Raw genomic sequence first — 26,062 nt, 5'->3', positions numbered from 1 at the left:
AACAAGCTTCTTATCAATACGAGGACGGAGGGTGTCTGATGGAGGGTGCGCCTGGAGTGGGGGGGGGCACTCGAATATGAAAGTAACGTAGGCCTACCTGTCCCTACCAGAGTATGACACTAGGCGTCTATCGAAGGCGATTATGGTCAAAAAGGGGGTTATTCAGTAGTGGGGGCCTCCAAGAAAATGTGTGAGATCGCTTAAATTTAGTGACATTAACCGTAAAACATAACTTTCTGGGCAACGTTTTGTGAAAATTTGCCTTTTTGAAACTGAAATTGCTACAAAAATGTTAAATTTGTTCACAATGCGCGCGAAGCGCCTAAAATATTTGCAGATTTGGTGTAAATTTCTATTTAAAAAAAGGGGGTCATTGGGTGACAGATTTTGTATTCTGAGTTACAGTGTAAAATGGGCATGAAGGTCGTATTCATAGGTACCTCAATTGGGTGCTACGTGTACCTCATTTAATGAGATACACGTAGCACCAAATTGAAATACCTATGAATATGACCTTCATGCCCATTTTACACTGTAACTCAGAATACAATTGAGGACATTTACGGCTCATTCGTGCTGTACGGTCACATATAAAAACGTCATCAGCTGAGGCAGAATCTTGTGATCTTTGTTCACAAAACTAGCCGATGGGCATGAGATTCATTTGTTAATATATCAAAATGACTGAACCCTCAATAATAACAATACCTTCATTCTATAGCTGCGAACGTCATGTATATATGTCAAGATAAAGTGTAGGTCAAATATTGGCCATCAATTAGTTGCAGCTGTAGTAAAGAATGACCAGTTGAAATGTTTTTGCAAGCCATCTGCCTTTGATTTCAATATTGTAAAATAATGGCTCCTTTTTATACAATACTGTTTGGCTGGAAGCCCTCTATTCTTTTTAGCACTTGTTTTCCCCCATGTTGAACCGATAAACTTGAGTACACTGATTCACACAACCCGAGCAAATTATATTGTATTTCGTCCTTCGGAAAACCATTGGGCAAACTCTTAACAACGTTTAACTTGGCGCATTGCTACAGATGAGTTCAACTTGGGTGCCATGAATCCATCGGCAAACTGTCCATATATCTTATGGGATTTCTAGCGCTGATAACGTGGACGTCAATAGCGCATGCCTTTGCCTTTCGTCTTACGTGTCAGCCCTAAAGATATGTGGGATGATTACTTGAGTTGAATGATCAAGGGTGTACAAATTGTATTTGTAGCGGTTCTATCTTAAGGAAATACTTATAGTACTTCAAAATGATCTCATGTAAGTCAGCTACATTAAATGTGAAGGTATCTGTTGAGCAATTTTAAAATGTACATTTTTCTAGCAACAATATTGGCAGTGTCCTATGTTCAAACAATTCAGTACCGATCGAGGCCATTTGTCATAATAAGAATACGTTGGATGGGATAAAGCTATATCACAATCTGGAAATGTTAAAAAAATATGAGGATTAAAGATGCATGTATCAAGCCATATTGTGCTGTTGATCACTGTTCGTGTTCAAAAGTCTCAAAATTGGATTTGCAGTTTTTGAGTAGGATAAGCTAGGTTAATTAGGTAGGGATTTTTTAACACACGCTTTCAAACTGTCATCTTAGGCTATTCAATAAAAGGCACTTAATTTAATGCTAGAGGTCTCGGCCAGGGCTCACAATACGGGCATTTGGATCAGGAGGATCAGGATCAGGCCAAAAAATAAAAAGTCGGCAAATTGTATTCTGAGATACAGTGTAAAATGTGCGTGAAGGTCGTATTCATAGGTACCTCAATTAGGCGCGACATGTTTCTCATTTGATAGCGTTTAAACCAATCAATAATCCTATTGCTGAAGAGGATAATAACCTTCTACCTATTTCTATAGAATCATTAAATAGCTCTAGTCTTTGTTTGCTTTGGCTAAATCCTGTTCAAGTGGTGGGTTACAATAAATATTGCATAGTATTTTGTCTAGGTATGTATAGCCAACAATTAACAATGAGAGGACATTCCTGAACCTCGTTGACTTGGGGATGATTTGAAATGACCGCCAATTATGACTTTATTACCAGCAATGTGGAAAAAGAGACACATGTAGAACCGAAAAAGGTACCATTTTGTTGAAGGAGCAGAGTTCAACATACATAACCCCTCGTCTGGATATCATTTGAAGTCAAATGATATACCATTTTAAAGCTTATGATATATATTTTCTAAACACAAAATAAAACAGAATTGACCGGGGCCGACTTTACGGCTGATTCGTAGTGTCCGGTCACAAATGTGTTTCCTAGTCCTTTGATTTGCTACTGAGCCAGGAGCCATTTCTGGAGGACCAGAATGTAGCTTTACTCCATTATATATTGTTTCTTGTTGACAGTTGCGTTACTGGTGTCTCATACTAAATACATATAAAGTCTATGTATAGAATAACATAGTAGAGAGGCCACATCGGTCTCTAGTTCATTTTTAGACAAAGGTGGCAGCCGCGTTAGAATTAATCATCAGAGTCTCATCTTTCTGTTTAACCCGGCTGACATTTCTGAAAAGTGACGTGAGTTGAAAAATGCAGTTTTGGTGATTTTTTTACCAAAAATGTCAATTATTAAAAGAGCTACGGTATATATTTAAAAGCAAATAAAGTATGAACTTCATATTCGCTGTGGAGCATACATGTTACATGTATATTCAATATGCCTCTTTATATATTGACTAAATATTTGAGGGGAAATACATTATTTTGGTGATTTTGTTCAATATTGACCACAAAAGTGAATTTTACATGGCAAATCGTGGTAAAAAATTTTAAAGTTTAAGAATTTGAAATATAAAGTATTCCAATGTATTGATATGAATGTGGACATCAAAAAGTGAATCATGGCAACTTCCTAAAAAGAAAGCTTTTTGACCTTTGACCTCTTGAAAATCAAAGGTCAGCATAAAGTGCATGTTTGTTGCTAAAATGACAATTTTTGAGCTACAAATTTTTAGGTATTTTTTTCAACATTTTTATTGTTTACTTGCTATACACAAGTTTTTATTGCAACTAATATTACCAGTACCACAATTTCAGGGTAGTTGCAGGAGTCACAGGTTAGTCAGTTACCATGGCAACCACATTTCCCGCCATTTGCAGTCGATTTTGATGGCAAAACTGTCTAAAACGATCATTTTATGTTGACCTGCGATTTTCAAGAGGTCATAGGTCAAAACCTTTGGTTTCAAGAAATACCAGCCGGGTAAAATGAAAAGATCAGAGTGTGTAGATACATTTTAACGTCATAAGAAGCTTTGTCCAAAAATGTTGGACGATCACTATATGTGGCCTCTCTAAATCTTAAATCACAGGACTTGCGGCCTTCCTGCTATAGGCCTATGTATTTACATGTATGAAAGTGGAAAAATCCAAATGATACGTATTTCATGTTGAAATGGCCTATGGTTTTCTGAAGGTCATAGAGCAAAAAGTATGGGTCACAGGAATATGTCACTTGAACCTTTTCAATTCAAACGTCCAACTCAATACATTTTTTCACATGCCCTCTATTATTCAGAGCAAAAATTAAGGTTGCAGTCAATTTTCTTTTGAAGTTATGGCTTCTTTAATATCTACTTTAATATTTGACATTTCTAGTAAAAATGGTATAAAAAAAGTCACAAAAAACACATTTTCAACCAAAATATCTAAGTTCACGTCATTGTTCAGAATTGCAAACCGGGCTAAACATACAGAGGAGGCTCAAACAATCAATTCTAGCCCGGCTGGCACCTTTGTCCAAAACTGATGCACGGGACCTTATGTAGCCACAAGGTAGCCTCTCTACTAACACCTTCCTTTAGCATATCTGTTTTGCCAGAACACTCATTTGTACACTATGGCTATCAATATTGCACATTATTATAAAACATTATTATATCGACAGAAAATGCTTGTTCTCCGTAGGTCTTGGCTTGTTGACTGTTGAACAATAAAAAATCCCTATGTATATAAAACTTTGTATGTAGGGGTATGTTGTTGCTCAGTGTAATGTAGCATATGATGTCCTGTGCAAGAATTTTTCTCAAATCCCTTAGACTACTACCCTACTACTGTATATTATGCATGTGGTGACTGTGCAGTGTTCGGTTTGCCCCACCAAAACTGGGATACGTGGAACATCGATAAATTTAAATTATTATAAAAATCGACAAACTCAAATACTGCTTTTGTGATCGACTCTACAAACCCAGGAAATCCAAGAGGCTCATAGAAGGTGTTTGGTTTACTTGAATTATATTGAGCATCATACTTATTAATATGCTCCATTCAATATCATAATACACCCTGCATGTTTTAAACAAAACCCATATTACATTTGGAAGAGCTTGCATGGCGACAAAATATTATAGCCGCGGAACCAAAACCTAGCCTAAAGAATGTGATGCAATGCCATAGACCGTCTCTAGTTTCACCTCAGCAAGTTTGGGCGAGAAAAATTCTCATCTCAGACTCTTCCTAATTACTCCCAACTGGTACGGTCAGTCAGTATGCGCTTATGCTTAAAAAGGGCCTGAAGCAAATTCAAATTTTGTGACGAGAAAAATGGTATTAACCTTGTCCTCGCCCAAAACCCAAGGTATATTAATTTTTTTTTTTTTTGGTTTTTTTTATTTCAAACTCTAATGGTGACCCGCAGGTCAAATTGCTAGAATTGTACATTAAACACAACTAAACAGACGGCAATGCAATTTGCAGGCAGCAGCTAAATCAGCGCCAATATTGCAACATTGAAACAAACAACTAGACAAAGATCCAACCCAACCCAACCCCACCCCCAGTAGGCAATGAGGATAAAGTGCCTTGCCCAAGGACACAACACGTTGGCACGAGCGGGGCTCGAACTCGCAACCTATGGATTATGGGTCGGGCGCCTTATCCACTCGGCCACACGTGCTCCCAAGCGTTTGATGACACAATTTCTTCAAATTAGGTTGATACATCTCAGTTTAATGTGCTCTAAACCCTGCAGACTACTTTCCATACGTCATATAATATTGCAGACATGTACCGTGGTCCAAAATGTTTTGGGTTTTAATTTAGCGCCATACAAAGAAAAATTTCTTGGACAATATCAAATTTTCCATTGCCTCTAGGTGACGCCGAAGGTACCTAGATGTAAAGGCAGACGATAATGAATATATAAAAGAGGAAGGAAGCTGATAGCCATATAGTATCAAGTAAGGAGAAGGAATAAAAGACTGATGAAACTTATAATGTACGAGGCAATCTCGCAGGCTTTGAATGGTCGAGCAAATTGACGCCTTCCTGAGAACTTAATGGAATGTTTATTGTAAAAAGTGAAGGGGTTTCATCGAATTTCTCTTTTGATTAATGTGTTTGTTAGTTACTAGCTTTCATTAAAAATAAATTGTGTTTTCTTTTCATGTATTATCCAAAAAAGTAATCTGATCGTGTCTGCATCACGTATATTGATCAAGAAAATCCGTTAAAATTAATGTCAATATATAGTTTCATGTCGCGTGCAATTGATTATATGTTGGTCAAACCATTCAAAGCTTTAATGAAAAAGTGCAAATACCTTACCCACAGCTGATAAAGTTAAAGCTATGTTACATACACGTATAGTCACTGAAATTATTATACCACCGATTGCTGTCAGCAACATTTATTCCTTAAAGGCAAATTTTGCAGGGCAAAATAATGTACTCTGAAAGTACGACGAATGCCCTGTCACCATGTAAGTTACTCTAGAAAAGTTTCCGGTCTTTAATGCATAATATGAATTATATAAATGTTTATGAAAATGGTGCAATGTTATCTAAGTAATATATATCAGGAACCCGAACTAAGACAGGTGTAAAAGACCTTTAAATACCAGGTTCTTCGCTTCAATATATTTAAAGAGGAAAACAACACTGATATAGAATAGGGGGTGCAGTACCTTTTTTGATTACTTTTCGTTTGACCCTGAGGGTTATGAATTTATATACAAAATATCTTTTTACAGCTCATATTCAAATATGAACACCTGCACATAACGAGATCAACATAACAATGAAAGTGAGAGAACATTTTGCTTGACGTGAGACAAGATGCATAGAGGCAAACGAGAGAGGGAGAGGTGGAAGAGAGAGAGAGAGAGAGAGAGCGAGAGCGATAGAGAGAGAGGGAGAGAGAGAGAGAGAGAGAGAGAGAGAGAGAGAGAGAGAGAGAGAGAGAGAGAGAGAGAGAGAGAGAGAGAGGGAGGAGGGAGAGAGACGGAGAGAGAGACAGAGACAGAGACAGAGAGAGAGAAGCAGCAGAAAGAGGAGATAAACAGTCAGATTGACAGATAGACCGACAGGAGAGGAAGACAAGAGAGAAAAAAGATGAAAAAGGAGGGACAGTCAAAAGACAGTAACAACAATACATCATGCTTATATAGCGTTTTTACGTCCCTAGGAATAGGGAAGAGATCATGAAATGAAAGAAATAAAGGTGGTGTTCAAAGATTTGGGGTCAAGGGTTACTAAGGGGGTTATTTCCGTTTTAAACTTGAAAAAAAAATCCAAAATCCAATTCTGTCTTTAGTTAAATCGTACAATGACGACATACACATAAACATTGTTATTAGTCAATGTCTATTAGCTGTTTTAACACATTTGGGGCCAAATGTCATTAAGGGTTCACTTGAAGTCCAAGACAAAACATCTTCAAAATGCTTATTATTTACTCATGTTGCCCTACAAAATACAAAATACCAAACACATATCAGAATATTCAAATATTTTCTAAAGTTATGTCAAATTGTGTAAAATGTCTATCCTTTGTAGAACATAATTTCTGTGTAGCGTTGAAAATCATTTACATAGGATTTTGGAAACAAAATGTGATAATTTTATGGAGATACAGAATGCTAGAACAAACAAACTTAAATTTTTTCTGGAATGTGTACACCATACGCTTTCTGTTCCTACTGATTTCGAAACTGAAATAATTCTTAAAATAACGTTATTTGATGATTTATGTTGGCATTTCTAGATTCTATCATTATAGACAAACATGTAGGCTCATTTCGCAATGTACAAGACAAGCAACGCGCTGTGTTGTAACTGTGCTTGGGTTCGTACCAGGGTCTATCGATCAACGTATTATTCATGCTTGCTCAACTGAGGATAATTTGTAAACCAGCAACTCGCATGGCACAATATGAGGAAGCCGTTTCCAATCCCTTCATACACAGTCCCTGATTTTAGCCTCGTTTTGTAAAGCTATGTCTTTGGACTTATTTCTAATTTCATACTTCAGTTAGTGCCATTTGACCATTTACAGCTTAAAATTGGCATTAGTTTGTGGAAATACGAATTTTTGCACAATCGAATGCTATTGTGTTTACACGCGAATCGGAGCTGTAGAACAGTGTCCAGACAGATCTACATGTTCAAAGAGTATTCATCACATGGACAATATGGCACTTTTGAATCTTATTATCAATTAAAGCTCTCCATACTTTATATGCCCATCACTTTGCATACACTACATGGAGTAGTCACAATGTTAATAATGAACTGGGATAAGAATGCTTTGAAATAAAGATATGTTAGTCGAATAATGAGGTTCGTAAATAACAGAAAAGATATCAATAAATACATACTAAATTAAAATGTTATTTTTTAGGTGGTCTATTATACAGAGGAAGGACTTGTGACATCACACGTTTGTTACATTGGGTCATTGACTCTTGAGCTATGAAATATTATTTATTACTAGCAGGAGAATTATTTCTGCTGATTGCATCACACCATCTACAGGAACATTAAAGTAGCGCTAACTGGATATACAATATTTTGTGCTTGTTTATTCTCAGATAAAAACGAGGGGTCAATCATAACTGTAATATATGTATGATGATTGGTAGATATCAGCTTCCAAATGCACAATTTATGACATTTTATATGAACGTTTATATGTACAAATTAAGAGGATCTTATGTTGCATGTAAGGCGACAAGAGTGCCCCTAGTAATAACTGGAAACTGATGGATACCAATCGTTTTCATCAAGCTTGTAATATTTTAGCTTCAACAACGATAACGATAACATCATCAAAATGACATTTTTCAAAGCGGTTTAACCGTTCAGCTTTTCCTTAAAGCGGAAACAACCAACCAAGGTGTAATAACATAGGAATACAAGTCACTTTCAGAAATCTTAGATGCCCCGAATGCGTGTAATCATCTGAAACATCAGCGAAAGACATGATTGAGTATCGCACCGTGGCATTGGTAGGCAGTCACCCGGCAAGCAGTGGAATGATGATGAAGGCAAGTTACCTGTCGGTCAATGAATTCTCTTAAAGCTGTAATGCCGCTAGGTAGATCAGATACAAATTACTTCATGTGTCGTACATTATCACGCAAGACAGTACATTTACGCGTGTTTGTTACAGCCAATCGCTCGTCACTACCCACTGAAGTATATATTTGTCCTCATCTCGCTCCAGTAGGTTGACTCCTGGTTCATGTTGATGGTGCGCCCTTCTCTTATCACTTTCAATATTAAATGTTTTACTGATGTGCTGTTGATTTAAAATTCCACTTTTTAAGTACATGCCTATAAAAGGATGAAAAATCGATCCACTCATAATGATGCAAATCTTCTTTAAAATGTGTGTAAAACACCGTTTTTCCTACATGAAATGTTGCACTTTGATATGAACACACCCCCGTACGCAGCCATGATATAATCTGAATTTCCGACTATCAGTGTAAAAAGTCTAGCTTCTCTGTTGTAAACAAGTTGTTTATAGTATATTGATTTAGCCTATAGATTGATAGACAAAGTTAACAAACCTATTCTCTTTTCTATGTAATGCATTGTCTCAGGCTACGAATATTTTTACCTCTGTCACGTTTGTCGAAGTGACAATATGTCTAATATTTCAATATTAAAGTTAGCAAATAACACATCTGGGTTGAAGAGTAATATCAATCTGATTTCAAAAGTCACAAAATGCCACAAGCTAAAGTCACTTAACGCAAATAATCTTTGCTTATTTGCACACTGCGCTTTCCGTGTCATTAATAAAGTATGAGTTGCAAAAGCCACTGGTAGAATATCATTTAAGATCAAGAAAAAAATGAGACCAAGACAATAATGATAATAATCATAAACACATAAACGTATAAATTAGTGAAATCACGGATTGATTCCTGAGAAGCTTTACTTTTTCACCCTGTATTTATTTGGTTGCGTTTATTCACGCAGCACATTTCTCGGTCTATGATGTTGGTTGAATGACCAGGTCGTGTGATGAATACTAAGATTTAAGTGATGATTTATGTAGTTAAGGAAGGGATCTGAATTCAGTAATTTCTTTCAAAAAATCGCAGTTTAACCAAAAACGGTTACAATGAAAGCCATTTGGGGGAGGTAATTACTGTATCATTATTATAGGTCGGACTCCATAAAAACATGTATAAATGTTTTTTCCCAAAACATAGAAGGTTTTGCGAACAACTTGCATTGATGCGAAAAGTTAGGTCATAGGGAATGCAGTGTGAGCCACCATGCAATACAAAGTTTAGAGAAGGTCAGAGAAAGGAGAACACGCTTCGCTGGGAACTGCTTCAGGAGAAAGTGTGAACCTGTCGCCGACCTGATAAACTGGACACCCAAACATGGAACAAGAAGCCCTGGTAGACCACCCCTTACATTATGTAGATGTACTCAAGCAAGACACCGGACTGGAAGCATCTGACCTGGGAACGGCGATGCAGGACAGGAGGATATGGAAAGCTGTCGTGATTCGGGAAAACCACCCGAAATGAGCAAGTAAGCAAGCATTTTTGCTACAGTGTTCATTACAAGTGCGTTTCAGTTCTGACGAACACTTATTGGTGGTGTTTAGTTAAGAAAATATGAACTCAAAACCCAACAAATTTGATAAAAACGAAACAATGTTGCGAAAATTCAGAAATTTTGGCCCCTACAAATCTCGGATTCAGCCTCCTTAAAACCATTTTAGACGTATTCACTATATTATGAACACTATAATATAAACTCTTGGAAGCACATTTTCTATCAAAATTATTTTATACCATCTCCCGACACACCCCAACTAATATTTAGCAAGTGCGCTTTATGCACAGACCCCTTTTAGACTAGTCTTGACACTTCGTGAAAAATATTCCATACTTAAGGGGGTACTACACCCCTGTGGTAAATGTGTGACTATTTTTGCATTTTTCTCAAAAAATAATAACACACTGGTAACAAAAGTTATGTATATTATTGAGGCAAGGAATCCAATTACTACACTGAAATTTCAGTGTCTCAAGACAAGCGGTTCAGTATAATATGATAGGAAATGAGGTACATCCTAGCGGTACCTTATTTGTTATCATAAATAACAAACCGCTTGTCTTGGGTCACTGAAATTCCAGTGTAGTAATTGGATTCCTTGCCCCTATAATATACCTAACGTTTGTTACCACTGTGTTATTAGTTTTTGAGAAAATGCAAAAATAGACACAAATTTATCGAGGGTGTAGTACCCCTTAATGTCAAGTCTGTACATTGATTTGCATGCATTATTTATTTTAATTTTATTACATTAGCAAAAAGCACAGGGAATATCCAATAGTGCTCAAAGAGCACTAAATTAAAGGGAATCCTACATACAAATATACAAAAAAATAACTAAAAAGCGAAAATAAGACAAACAGACAAACAAAGCGAATAGAGTAAGCAAAAAGCAAAAGCATTTATTGAAGAACTATAACTGCAGATTTGAAGGCAGACAAAAGTGGAACAAGGGACAACATTTTCAGGTACCTCAGATCAGATATTTTGTTGATGTCATCATGAGAGTCAACTATATTCTGATTGTTATTTATTCGTTTGTACAGAGTAGTGTCATCAGCATATACAACTAATTTCTACCTGCAGAGAAAGGGACGAGAGATATGTTGTTGATATACGCTGGCGAAGTTATGTAATAATCGGATTAACTACCATATCAATAGGTGAAAACAATTTTTGAATATACCGCGCTGCACTGGTACGTTCATGTGGTACCTCTGCATTGAACCATATCATGATGATCACTCGCACCTGTAAGATTAGTATCTTTGAAATGACAGGTATTGTATTCAATCTATGATTGCAGACATACACAGGTGATGAGTGTAACCTGCTTGTAGTGCAGCGCGATATATTCAAAATTGTTTCGGCTTTTGCTATGGTAGTTAATCCGATTTATTTATTACGTTACTTCGCCAGCGTATATTGTATAAAATATTTTTAATGGGAAATGAACTAATCATCAGCTCGTAGCCACTTTTTAAAGTTTAAAACCAGTTAGGATTTCTAGAGTGAAGATGGTTCACGACACTCGGTCATAAACTTAAGACAGTCGGATTGACGTAAGTTTACGCCCGAGTTTCGCGAACGCAGCCGCGAAATTCTTTTCTAGTTAATAAAGAGCTTTGCTACTTATTTGTGAGAAGCAAATATAAAAACTGCACTCTTGTCAGGGGAGACTCATGCAATTATTCTTAATACTGCCCTCTTGAGAGCAAGGTCGCTGATTGCAAAACTACGTTATCACTGTGCACTAAAATAACTAGGACAGAAAACCTGTAGAATACTTTAGTATTGGGCATTGTAAATTACGGTTGCTCTATATATTTCAATATTTATCAGCAGCTCGACAAGCCTGAAATACAAACCGTCGCGTCATTTGTCTTTCGATGTCGCTATTTTTTCGGACGAAACTTTGAAGACTGCTGCAGCATGCTACTTGTGAAAAGGATCTCATGTTCTCTTATTTTGCCTGTATTTCATTAAATTTTTCTGTATATCAAAATGCTATTGGGACCAATCATTTTTGCTTTGAAAAAAACATACAAATTACAGTGCTTGCGAAAAGACACAATGGTCATGACGTATGTAAAAATTACCCTTTCTATTAATTGACTAAGATTTATATAATATTGAATGGCTTTGAATGTTGTACATGAATATATTGCACTAGATATTAAAATATTTTATATCTAGTGCAATCAATTCTCGTATCACACGAAAATAAGCCATTTATTATTATTATTATTATTATTATTATTATTATTATTATTATTATTATTATTATTATTATTATTATTATTATTATTATTATTATTATTTATTATTATTATTATTATTATTATTATTATTATTATTATTATTATTATTATTATTATTATTATTATTATTATTATTATTATTATTATTTTTATTTATTATTATTATTATTTTCTTGAAGAGGTTCATTAGGTTTGTAGAAACTCAAATACAATATTTCATCTTGACAAAACCAATTTGTTTTACTGACCTGACAGTTTTGACCATCTTGGACGAGGGTCATCTTCAGAGTGATGTTTTTTCCGACTTCAGAGGGCGTCGTCTCTGTTCATGGTGTTCGGTGCTCTCTTCCTTATCCAGATTGCTTCACGGATACGGCGGGCTCCCGAATTACATTCTTTCTCGAGGATTTGGGCATTTTTCCAATTGATAACATGATTTTGTTGCACGGCATGATCCGCAATTGCTGATTTGGATTGTTCACTGACCGATTGTTTCCTTGTTTGTCGAGTAAAAGTTCCTTTACTATGAGCTACTTTCTCTGTTTCTTTCTTATGCTCTTTCAGTCTTGTTTCGAAGCGACGCCCAGTTTCTCCTACATAAGTACTGTCACAATTTGCACAAGGGATTTCATAAATGCAATCCGTGGTACTCATGGAGTCTCTTTTGTCCTTTGGATGAACCAACATTTTTCTTAATGTGGTGTGGGTTAAATCAAATTAACATTGACTGAGTGACCTATTCTCATATAATATAATGTAGATCAGCGAAATGTACGCGCGCACATCGTCTGCGAATACAGTATTCTTTTAAATATTGTAGTCATCCGGGCACTTTGAAGACACACTGCAAAAAGTGGATTTATTGTCACACAAAGACACTGATATAAATACTAAAAATAATGATTAAATAGCAATTGAATGTTTCGTAAAGGCTGTGGACTGAAACTCATACACGCATGTTCTATAATCGACGCGAAACACTTTCAATATAAGATTGTCTATTTTTATGTATTCCAAACATTGATTGGGTATTATATGACAGCATCGTAAAAAGGTTAATCTTCTCAATGCCTGAATGTCCAAACCATCTGGCAATTGACTCAAATGATCCAATAGTCTTTATGTTGGCTATAATCAATCCTAATCTAGACTATGCAAACCCTATGTCAAGTTTTCTAGTTCACCATACGGCTTTCAAATTCATGTTGTTGAACTCTTTGTTTGCCCTTATAGCAACGTCAAATATGCTTAAGCTCTTCTCGGAGCAATTCTATAGCTTGCTTTCTCTTGAGCGCCTTCCAGTGCTACGCTCAGTGGTAATATCGATATCTATCTTATAGCACTGGGCACTTTCATATCTCTTTCAACCTATTCAGGTGCGTCACGTTAAACCCAAGTAGTTTCCGGCGCAGTATCCGACAAAGGAGTGGTCACGAAATCAAATATCTACTGTACTCTCAAAATTCTTGTTATAAAAAAAATCGTTGGTGAAAACATTTGAACTGGTAAACTGTTGGTTAAATGTACATTACTAATCAAAAATTAATCCAACGTTAGAGGGGCTGTGCAATAATTAAATAAAACGATCTAAAAAGGAAAACAGTACATAAATGCTTAAATATGCGAATTTTTCTATCTACACCATGGTTTCCAAATTGGGATCCCAAACATTTGCCATGTACAAAGGGAGGAGGAGGGGGGGGGTATTTTTTTGGCAAGTCAAGCGGGGGAGCCATTTAGAAATTTTACACCCGGTATGTCACATGTCAACAGTTTACTTCTTGAGATTTTATAAAACTAAATGCCACACATAATAAACAATGTATTGTAACATACTTAGGAAAATATTTCAAGGGTTTTGAACATGTTGAAGAGTTTTTAAATATTAGTTTCGCAATTCAAATAAACAGCACGGAATTGTGATTAACAACAGTCTACATGCAATTAGTTTAAAAATAACTTCCTGCTCTGAATTGTGCGTTTGAGTTTGAAGTATTATGGTTGTCACATTCCAAAACACTGTCCACTCCATTTCAGATAATTGAAAATCTTGCAGATATTTTTTAAAAGCATTTATTTCAAGCCTAGATCTAAAGACATGTTCCTGGTACTGCAATTATTAGATTGTGGTCTTTGACATTGTTGATGTAATTAACGTTTAGAAGTCTATTAAATTATAATGGTCTTTAATAGGGAAAATTGATAATCTAGATTTTGCCTCTTGAGCAATTATCAACCGTTTTATTCTTTATTTGTTAGTGTTCAATGTGCATACATTTCGTGTTGAAATACAGGATGTAACAAAAAGGTTGGTTGAAGAGCCCCCGTGAGGTCATCTAGGAGGCAAAATACCCCATGTGGATAACAAATAAGCAGCAAGTGGATAAAAAGATGTGTACTGGGCAACTCTGGACAGCTTATAACGTGTTTGATCAAGATCTAATTGGCATAAACTTGATGGGAGTATTGACAAAATGAACTCAAGATCACCTAAGGTCAAAGGTCATATAGGGGTTAAACTGAAACTTCCCTCGATTTGGGCTTAAACTTGGTTGGAGGAATTATTCGTATGAGGGGAACATGTACAAAATAAAATCGAGGTCATCCGAGGCCAAAGGCCACCTTTTAAAAATAAACCCGATTGGGCTTAAACTTGGTGAAAGTTATTCTCCATATCACTGGAGCATGAACAAAATCAAACCGAAATCACCCAAAGTCAAAGGTCATATAAATGGGGGTCAAATGTTAAAATACATGTACGCCCAATTGGGCTTAAACATGGTAAAATGATATTCGGGATAACGGGAACAAAACTTCAAAAGGGTCATCAGGGGTCAAACAGCATCGCTTTTATGCTTCCAGTGCTCTCACAGCTATAGGAGCCCTCACAGCTACAGGTGCACTAGTTATGTGAAGATATTGAGAGTAACATTGGTGATTTACAAAACGTGTTCTAAAATAAATATCACTTAATTACGTATTTTTTGTGGGTAGCAATGCGCTGAGTAGAACTGCATTATAATACTGAGCTACCACCAAAATATGCCAAGGTAAATGGCACAGTAAAAATGTTTGACGTTGACCGGACTCCACTAGCATAAGCAATTGACTTTTCAGCCGCTCTCTTGATGATAATGTTTATACAATCTCATCAGCTAACTGGCAGTTTCCAAAGCTATTGAGATTACTTTGTGATTTTATCAAGCCAATTTCCTGACATGTACTTCCTTTAGATTGATATACGATAATAAAGACGCAAAATGAAAGAAATACACTTGTTGTACCTTGAATTTTCATTTCCAAAGAGTAGTAAAGCTGAATTGTTTTTCACCTAAACAATAATCAAAGCACCATTATATTGTTTTATTATGACGTGTTTTTTTTTATAGCGTCATGGCCTTTTGAAAAAAAGAAGAGTTAAAAAATATTTGCTTGTCTGCAGACGAATATTTGAATTCAACAACCTTCCTGTCCCTGAACGATTTACTCAATCCTACATATACTTTTAATTTCGAATATGGGTTAAAAAAATAAAGAAACAAACATGCAGAAAGAAAGACGATCTTGCACAACTACTTGTTTATCCACACGTGGTAGTGGAAAGATAAAGTGATACAAGAGACGTGCTTATCAGACAATCCTATACTTACATGAAAACTCATCGGGGTCATATCTCTTTACTTAATTTTGATTCGGAAAAAGTAAGCTCAGTTTATTTCTACCTGTTGTCAGAATGCAAAGTAACATTGTTTATAATAATGCGAAGTAGCGACATGACCTTCAAAAGTATCTTCTCAAAAGCTTCGGCAATCCCCGGCGGCAATCACTGGGGATTTTAATACACACTGCTAAAATGAAAATTACATTACATATTATTACACATACAGACAACTAAAAACAACCTCACGACAAAACCATACATCTATGTGTGTGCATTTATCCCAGCAAAATTGCATCCGAAGAGAAAGCTAATATTTCTCTTACACTATTAGAGCACATGTTAACATTCTAAACCAACACGGATTAACAGGTGTAACACACAATAGTTTGGTAAAAGTTTGTCTAACAAGTTCGAACTTTTTAACGCACGTTATCAGGATTTAAACTTCATGTTGGTTACAATGTAATGTATTTTAACAGTGCAGTGTATGAACTTCATTATACACTCTTGGCTAACCCAGTCGCAAAAGAGTAGTAGAACGCTCCACTAGTCTAATCACTTGGGCTACTTGTGGTCGAATTCAAGCTGACAACCTGGAGGTGATGGTGCTAGTAAACCACGTATACAAACAATATACAGAAACTGACTGCTCATGAAGGAAAGTTGGAAACTATTTTCCCGAGGTGATCTAAAGAGAACAGAGACCGAGACTGACTACTTCTTTCACCTCGGAAGAACAGTAGCTTACTGTCTCTAGTGCCACCGAGGGGGAATAGATAGCCCCATTTTCCTGTTAAAAATATTTCATTCTGCTAACAAATTGCAAAGTCTTCAAGCAGGCGATGTCTGCCGATGAGTGCAAATAGTGTCATATCGACAATGTGTCGATGCATGGAAAAAAAGTTATCTATAAAATTGACTTTTATCCTCCGATTCCCTGACGTTAAACATCGTGGAAACACCAACAAATTTAGTTTTCAATCTCACTATACGAGCCATTCTCAGAGCTTTATTTTGCTGAAAACCCCATCATAACTAGAATTATGGTCCTAGAGATATGTTCATTTTAGTGTTGCTCAGAACAATATTAAGGAAGTTGAATACTATTATTGATTATATCTCAACATCAATATTCCCGACATCTGACTCATTTTGCTTGATCGCATCACAGGAATATTGTATCCGTATTTTAAGTTCAAAATCTGACCTTTCTTTGTGTAAAATTGCCATATTATATATCAAAGTTTCCTATCTACATGTCATGTATATACTAGATACTTTTTTATTGAGTATAATAATTTCACAATATTGCGTTTTATATAAGTGATGTGGATATTTAAGGTTGCAGTTATGGGTGGTACTTGTTTCTTATTTTGGCGCTCTTTCGTCTTAGAAACGTGACCTTCAATTTAATGATTTTGTCGAAAGCTATTGGGATTATGTGGAATACTTAAAAAAATACTTTCTATAGAACTAGCCTCGTTCACAAACCACGACGCCTCTCGAATAGCGAGCGAAGCGAGCGAAGCGAGCACCGAGCGTGATTGGTGGAATATCTTGGATCATCATAGTTATCAGAGTACAGCACTGAGCCTGTGCTAACTTTCTAAAACACATATTAATAGTGCAAATGAATTCAAAGCGTAGCAAATCCTTTTCTAGAATCTCAAAAATTGCTGTTCAAACTTTCATCACTGTCGCACCAATACAATTGTAAAAACCCATCGATACCATTAAAACATATAAAACAAGCAGAAAGCGGCAGAATTTGAAATATACCTTGAATATTGAAATCGAATTGAATTGAAATATAAGACCACATAACGCAAAAGAAAGGAGATTTAACACTTTTGATAAAGTTAACAAGAATGTGAAATGAATAACATAACAAACCTTTGGTTCACACTTCATTAATTTATATATGGACTGGTAACTTTATACCTTGTGATAGCTTCTTCATCTTTGGTTTCTATCCCAGGATCCATTATACATCATTCAATCACACTCACTTTGTTGTTTTTGATACCCGAGTCTTTGCATTAAGATAATACGCAATAGTCAAATTAGGCTTCCTCTCTGGCAAACAATAAAAACACTTCAAACAGTTCGGTATTCGGACATTGATCTCTGTTTAAGTGCATTCTGTAGTTTAATATCAGTAAATTCACACCTAGAAGCGGCGCCTAAAGCATGAACAAACAATTAGTGGGTTTTAGCGGGTTCGCCGTCGGACAAGTTTAAACTGTGAAGCTTTCGTCAGGAGTAGCTCTGACTTCTTCAGGACAACGTACCTAAGAATGAGACATGTAGGCCGCCCTTGCCTACTGATGTAGGCCGCCCTTGCCTACTGATGGCTCTGAAAAGAGCCGTTCACTGAAGACTGCCCCTTGTCAACAGAGAACAAAGAGATATCTCCTATCTGCTAATATTAAAGGTTTTGGTGGCTCTGAAAAGAACCGTTCACTGAAGACTGCCCCTTGTCTACAGAAAACAAGCAGACCTCGCCTATCTGGTAAATTTAAAGGTTTGTTGGTTCTGAAAAAGAGCTGTTCACTGAAGACTGCCCCTTGTCAACAGAAAACATGTAGACTGCATATAGTATACGGCTTACCAGGGACGGTTTGGTCACTCACGGGCCGATGATTGATTGATTGTATTATTCACCCGCTAAAACCAACTAATTATTAGTCGTAAAGCCTATCCCACAATTAGCATGAACAAACATTCGTTCTTTCTTTTTTGTCTGCTAAATGCAGCTTTCGTGGATTTGGCCTGCTATAAGCTGCGCAAAAGAATATAGAACGTTTTCTGAAAAAACATTTAGGATTTTAACAAATGCGTGAAATCTTTTTCCTTTTAACCTTATTTAATGCAATAAACTTCATTTGGGATTGATAAACATGATGATGCTAAATGATCTGACATTTTAACAGCGTAATTAATGCCAAAATCGACGTGACTTTGACGGGATTGAGGCTAACCGGATATTACGTAGTATGTACCGTAGGTGTGTCGCGAACTTTCTGAGTAAATTATAAAGTACGTTCTTCATCATGCTCAAAGATTTACATTAACAGGTATCCACGCATTAGAAAAAAATCATGAAGATGTATCATTTGATGCCTCTCTCAGCGTACGTTGTTGCCACATATTTACAGTTCCTCACCAGAGACTGCGACGACAGAATAAAACCTCTTTATCAGTCGGAACATCAGGATACAGTCAGTAGTCAAGCATACAAGACTCTGCTTGTTTTGTTTCCCTGAACATAAACACAGAGAGCTACATGTATCACATAATAGTTTAAGATTTTTTTCTCAATTTATAAATATATTCTTTTGTGTACTTAAGTGATGTTTGGTATCACTTTGAAAACAAAGACCATTCTATAATATACGCATTAAAAATTTTGATATTTTTTTAAAGGTATATTTTAATGTTGCCAAAAAGTATTAAAAATGTTTTACTAACACACCTATTTTATAACAAAATAATAATTGGTTTACACATACTTCATTACGGGGTTCAAATACAGCTTCAATTGGCAGACAAAAGTTTTTGAATTCATCAAACACGAATTAACCAAAACCATTCGGTTGAAAGCTTTTACGCGAACTTGCCGCTTGATGCTTAAATAAGCACATATTTCCAAAATCAAACAGTCTAGGCTCTTCAACCTTCATACAGGGTTCAAAAGAAATACCTTCCTAAAATTAAAAAAATATTTATTTACATTACTTGACATACAATAATTGGTTGATTTAAAAAATGAGAGCATTACTTTTGAAAAATATGATTATACAAAAAAACCCAGATTTTGAGAAGGGAGAACGTTGGGAGGGTAGAAAAAATATGTATCCTCTATTCGCAGGTTTTTAAATTTGTTTAATGTTTTATAATTTTTTTTGGGGGGGGGGTTAGCTATAAATGCGTTTTTTAAAGTCAGGTTACCTATGGGACAGCTACTCAGTTCTGGTCACCGTTTTTGAATACGATGGTTTTTTTATATGTATTATAAAGATATGGAAACGGAAATACAATGGAAATAGAAGAATTTTCATGAAGTAGCTTTTGGCCAAGTGTGGAGGACTGAAAATCATTAAGTTCATGAAGTCATAAAAATCATGAAACATTTATTCCAAGTTTTTCCTTTGCCTCAAAATAAAACCATTACTAAAATAATTACCTTTTAGATACATTTGTTCTTTTTTCTTTCTACGATATTGTTTTTAGAAAAGAAAGTAATTTTAAAGGTGGTTACCTGCATCAGATTTTAACAAAAGAGTGACCTCTCTGAAAGTAATTTTGACATTCATAATGTACATTAGATGATATTCGAATATAAAGGTTTGTGATAACTCGTTTACTACTCCTTATGGCCGGTCATCCATTTCCATTCAATGTACTTTAAACATGAATAAAAATGTGTTAAGTTATCCGTAAATCGTCCCGAAATTCCTTTACACTACTCATAATTCGTGCCAACCATGAAGCGTATTGTTTTCAAAATGCGACTTCGATTATGACGTAACTATATACTTGCGTACTTCCTCTATTTATTCATTAAGCCTTTTCCAATAATCTGTAGGTCTCCAAGTTCCACCATGGGGATTTTGGGTTCTTATCTTGGTATCAGAACAGAGAACAAAATCCTTGGTTATTCATTGATACAAAATATAATGTTTATTATTAAAATAAAGGGCGTTGTAGTATTAGCAAACCAGGTTGGTAATCTTCTGAAAGTGAAGGAATTGGACTGTAAGCATATTAGCTAGCTAGCCCAGCTCAACACTACAAACTGTGAATAATTGTGTTTACATTTTCTTATATACCAAGCAGTGGGAATCCCAAATATTAATAGCCAAATGTGATCTTGGAAATTCCCAAGCCTTAATTGTAACATTAATCTTTCACATGACATCATTTCCTGCGGGAAATCCCGTGATGTCATCTTCACTTTACAACCTCGGGGGGGGGGGGTCCAAATATTCTAAATTAGATATGATTCAACTTGTTTTGCTCAATTTGAGAGGGGAATTCCCCAAAATGTCATCACTCATGTAACTTTGTAAACAAAGATAAATCATCAAATTAAATTACTCAGGGCACAAATTAGCATGAACAATCATTCCTTCTTTCTTTTTTGTCTGCTAAATGCAGCTTTCGTGAATATAGAACGTTTTCTGAAAAAACATTTCTGATTTTAACAAATGCGTGAAATATTTTAACCTTATTTAATGCAATACACTTCATTTGGAATTGATAAACATGATGATGCTAAATGGTCTGACATTTTAACAGCGTAATTAATGCCAAAATCGACGTGACTTTGACGGGATTGACATATTTATGTAGGCCCCCTATGTGCCAAATTCGGCCTAACCGGATATTACGTAGTATGTACCGAAGGTGTGCCGCGAACTTTCTGCGTAAATTATAAAGTACGTTCTTCTTCATGCTCAAAGATTTACATTAACAGGTATCCACGCATTAGAAAATTCATGAAGATGTATCATTTGTTGCTACATGATGCCTCTCTCAGCGTACGTTGTTGCCACATATTTTAAGTTCCTCACCCGAGACAGCGACGACAGAATAAAACCTCTTTATCAGTCGGAAAATCAGGATACAGTCAGTAGTCAAGCATACAAGACTCTGCTTGTTTTGTTTTCCCGTGAACACAAACACAGAGAGCTACATATATCACATAATAGTTTAAGATTTTTTTTCTCAATTTATAAAAATATTTTTTTGTAAATCCATTCTATAATATACGCATTAAAGATTTTGATATTTTTTTTAAATATTTTAATGTTGGCAAAAAGTAGTAAAAATAATTACCTTTTAGATAAATTTTTTCTTTTTTCTTTCTACGATATTGTTTTTAGAAAAGAAAGTTTTTTTAAAGGTGGTTACCTGCATCAGATTTTAACAAAAGAGTGACCTCTCTTAAAGTAATTTTGACATTCATAATGTACATTAGATGATATTCGAATATAAAGGTTTGTGATAACTCGTTTACTACTCCTTATGGCCGGTCATCCATTTCCATTCAATGTACTTTAAAAATGAATAAAATGTGTTAAGTTATCCGTAAATCTTCCCGAAATTCCTTTACACTACTCATAATTCGTGCCAACCATGAAGCATATTGTTTTCAAAATGCGACTTCGATTATGACGTAACTATATACTTGCGTACTTCCTCTATTTATTCATTAAGCCTTTGCCAATAATCTGTAGGTCTCCAAATTCCACCATGGGGATTTTGGGTTCTTATCTTGGTATCAGAACAGAGAACAAAATCCTTGGTTATTCATTGATACAAAATATAATGTTTATTATTAAAATAAAGGGCGTTGTAGTATTAGCAAACCAGGTTGGTAATCTTCTGAAAGTGAAGAAGCTCGGTTTGACGACTATGGTATTTTGCAAAAGGTCCATGACCTAAAAGTGGATCAAATCCTATATCCCACTAGCTTACCATGCTTACCTTTAGATTATAAGCTGGAGGGAAAACTACAGCCCCAAGACGCTGATCGGTAAAAAGAAGAGAAATAACTCTATACCCGGGTACAGGTGGTTGTGCATTAAACATATTAAAAGAGACTTTAAACGTATAGGAAAATACAGTATTTGATGTAAAAGAGGTTTTTTTTAATCAAATGTTTCACCAATGTGGTGACAAATTTGTAACGATTTCATGAAAAATCTTACATATGTATATATACTTTGCATACACTTTATTACATGTATTTCGTTAGTGCTTCTAATAATTATAATTATTTACAAGAAGATTTGTGTGAAGACGTTAGCTATCATTTGAGATGATGTGATTCCTTGTGATAATGCTTACTTCTACGTGTACGCAAGATTGAAAACAAAATAGTGAATTAATTAAACTTGTGTATGCGTTGAAGCAATGTTGGAGAAAGAAAAATGCAATCTTCCATGAACTTGAATGTGATGAACCAGGACAAAATACTTGTTAATGTTAGCTATCCTGCTCAAATTTTACCGCTTCTTGGTATTTATTTATTTTTGCGTCATGAATACGTTTCGATGTTCATTTTGTTTGACATTGAAAAGATTGTTTAAACTTGAAGACCTAGTTAATTGGTATCCATACGACTTATCCAGAGCAGCAATAAGAAACCTATTTGAATTAAAATGCATGCTCTGTGGGTAACTCTAACTTTTATGTGGGGATATAAACATATCCCACATATCATAAACCAAAGTGCCAATGATACTGTTGAAACTATTCCTTTGCCTGGATAGATTGTACAAACATATATTTACTAATACAAATATCATCGACAGCTTTGAAATTATTTATAGAAACAAAAACCTCTTCTGTTGAACACAAATAATGTACATTTACCAGACTGTGATTCGTTAAATGACTTGAGTAATTCCTTTGCCAAGTTTTTCACTGAGAAGGTTGCTAAAATCAGACGTGAGCTGGAAATGAATGGTAATGATAATGGCAATTTAAGTAGTAGTGTATGTATGTCCAACTCCGTTCCTCCGATGAGTAAGTTTTCCTTAGTCACTGCAACTGAAGTTCAAAAAATGGTTGCCTCTGCTGCTAACAAGTTCTGTTCTCTGGACAGGATTCCAATGAGTGTTTTAAAAGACAACCGTGACATCTTGGTTAATTCACTTACAGCTGTCATTAACAAGTCACTTGACAGTGGTGTTTTCCCTCTAAACTCACGAAGGCGGTGGTTAGCCCCATTATTAAGAAACCAACTCTGGACAAAAACGTCCTCAAGAACTTTCGTCCGGTATCTAACATCAACTACTGGTCCAAGTTCATTGAAAAAATTGTTTGCGCTCAAATTAAAGATCACCTTGAGTCAAATTGTCTGGTTGAAGATTTCCAGTCCGCTTACAGAGCATTACACAGCACGGAAACGGCCTTGCTCTGTGTTAAGTCTGACATCTTGAAAGCACTTGATGAAAACCGCGCTGTCGCGTTTGTCATGCTCGATCTATCAGCCGCATTCGACACCGTTGACCACGAAATTTTGTCGAATCGGCTGTTGACCACTTTCAGAATAACTGGTTCTGCCTTGAAGTGGATTAACTCATACCTCAGCAACCGTTCTTTTCGTGCGTGTGTTGGAGATGGTTCATCTGCGGTACAAAGCCTCAGCTATGGTCTTCCACAGGGTTCGGTAATCGGCCCGTTGTTCTTTGTTCTGTATAATTGGTGCTATTATTCGTAAACATGACATTAGTTACCACATGTATGCTGACGACATTATTTAACATTTGACCCGAAGGTTGATGGGGATAGAGTGAGAGTTGTGGCGAAGTTAGCATCGTGTATCAAAGAAATAAGTGACTGGATGTCTCGTAACAAGTTGAAACTTAATGATGATAAATCGTAATTTTTTATCGCGGCGTCGCCATATAACTTGAAGTTAGTTGGAGACATGTATTTGGAAATTGGTGATACCCGTATATTACGCTCTGACAAAATCAAAACCTAGGTGTCACGTTTGACGCCACCATGTCTATGACGGACCATGTAAAAGCTACTATTAAATCTGTGAATTTCCATCTCAGGAATGTGTACCGTCTTCGCCGCTTCATCACCATTGACAGCTGTCACCACCTCGTACGCACACTTATTTTGTCTAGACCCGATTACGCAAATTCTCGGTTCGGTATTTCTTCGAAGGACAGGAAAAAGCTTCAGGAACTTCAAAATCGTGCTGCGAGAATTGTCCTCAGGACTGATAGATACCATCCTTCAGCACCTCTTTTAGACAGACTCCATTGGCTTCCCGTTGAGAAACGAGTTGTTTACAAGGTGTTGTTACTCACTTTTAAGTGCCTCAATGGACTCGGCCCTTCATACCTCACATCTCGCATATTACTCACCTATCAGAACAAATCTCCGGTCTGAAAATAGACACCTCCTCCAAGTTCCACGCACCCGTCGCACCTATGGCGACAATGTTTTTCGGGTAGCTGCACCCAGACTATGGAACTCTATCCAAACATCATTGCGTAATTGTAACTCTGTGTATGCTTTTAAAAAACAACTCAAAACTTACTTATATCCATATAAGTAATTCACCGCCTCCTTGCTGATATGTTTTAGTGTTTTTGCCTAATTTTTAGAAATGGTTTTTAGCGTATATCAGTTATGCTTTATAATAGTTTTTTACTTCTGTACATTATATAAGGTTTCTGTTTTCATTTTGGTAATTATTTTAGGATGGGAATCATTACTTGTACATGTATCATGTTTTTAACTGTTTCTTTAATTATGCTATGTGTGTATTTTTAAGGTATTGATTGTTTTAAAAATGTTTTTCTATTTCTTAAGGTTGTTTTTGTTTTGTACAGCGCTTTGTCCTTTAGTAAAGGCTCTTTATAAATGCCGTTAATAATAATAATAATTCCCAATGTCACTTAAAACCCCAAAAGACTTGCCCGACCTCAACAAGCCCCCATGGAAGTCAAATGGTGTGTCCCTAATGTTTTATTTTAAGAAATACTCAGTTTTGCGTTACATTATTACTCAAGTGTGCAATGAACTGATTCAAAATATAAACACAGACATGAGTCATTACTTCATTTTGAATCACCCTGTAATTGCAATACGCAGGCACTATTTGTTTCGTAACATTACCAAGCAATTCTAAAATCTTTCGATTTGTCACGGTGGATTTGTGTTTGATTTATTTTTGATTTTTATATCTTATGATATAATAATGACCTTGTACTTTGTTTTCTCCATGGACATTAATATTTCTTAAGTTTTTCACAGTACGTTATTTTTGTAGTCCTGTGTCCATTTGTTATACTTTTAAACTTTCCTGTATTTGCGTGGACGTTGAAGACAAAGTAAGTGCCGTGGCTGCTAGTTAATTTGAGTGAATAAAGAATTATGTTTGTCCGAAGTATATTTTTACATTTTCTATAGCAGAATGCTATTGATTATGTTTAAGTATAGTTTACTCCAGTAGAAGCAGCTTTGGGTATGCATGGCCATGTAACAATGTCATAGAGGTCTTTGTTTTCGCATTTGGTACAAGTGGTCAAAGGTTAGAATGGGATGAATAGATAGATGACAACGCCTCCAGAACAAGCAATACTGCCAATGCATGCTCCATGCGCTGATAACCCAGCAAACACAAACATGTTTTTAAAATGTTTTAAACAGGTTAAATTTTGGGTTTAGGTTTAGATAATAAACGTTTTAATAACATTAAATGTCGGGTTATATAAAGGTCGTGAAAATGTTTAAAAACGTTTTATATGAGAACACACTACAACA

General features: G+C 35.7%; 1 protein-coding gene across 1 annotated transcript; it reads left to right on the top strand.

The window, feature by feature from the left end:
- The first annotated feature begins 24,283 nt into the window (after positions 1-24,283).
- On the top strand, positions 24,284-24,682 carry LOC140163664 (uncharacterized). Its single transcript, XM_072186980.1, has one exon. The coding sequence runs from the start codon at positions 24,284-24,286 to the stop codon at positions 24,680-24,682; it is 399 nt and encodes a 132-aa protein (XP_072043081.1).
- Positions 24,683-26,062: the final 1,380 nt, after the last annotated feature.

Source organism: Amphiura filiformis, chromosome 1 (assembly GCF_039555335.1).
Source record: "Amphiura filiformis chromosome 1, Afil_fr2py, whole genome shotgun sequence".
NCBI classification, from domain to species: domain Eukaryota; kingdom Metazoa; phylum Echinodermata; class Ophiuroidea; order Amphilepidida; family Amphiuridae; genus Amphiura; species Amphiura filiformis.
Note: the sequence above shows the minus strand (reverse complement) of the source record. Positions and strands in the feature narration are given on the sequence as shown.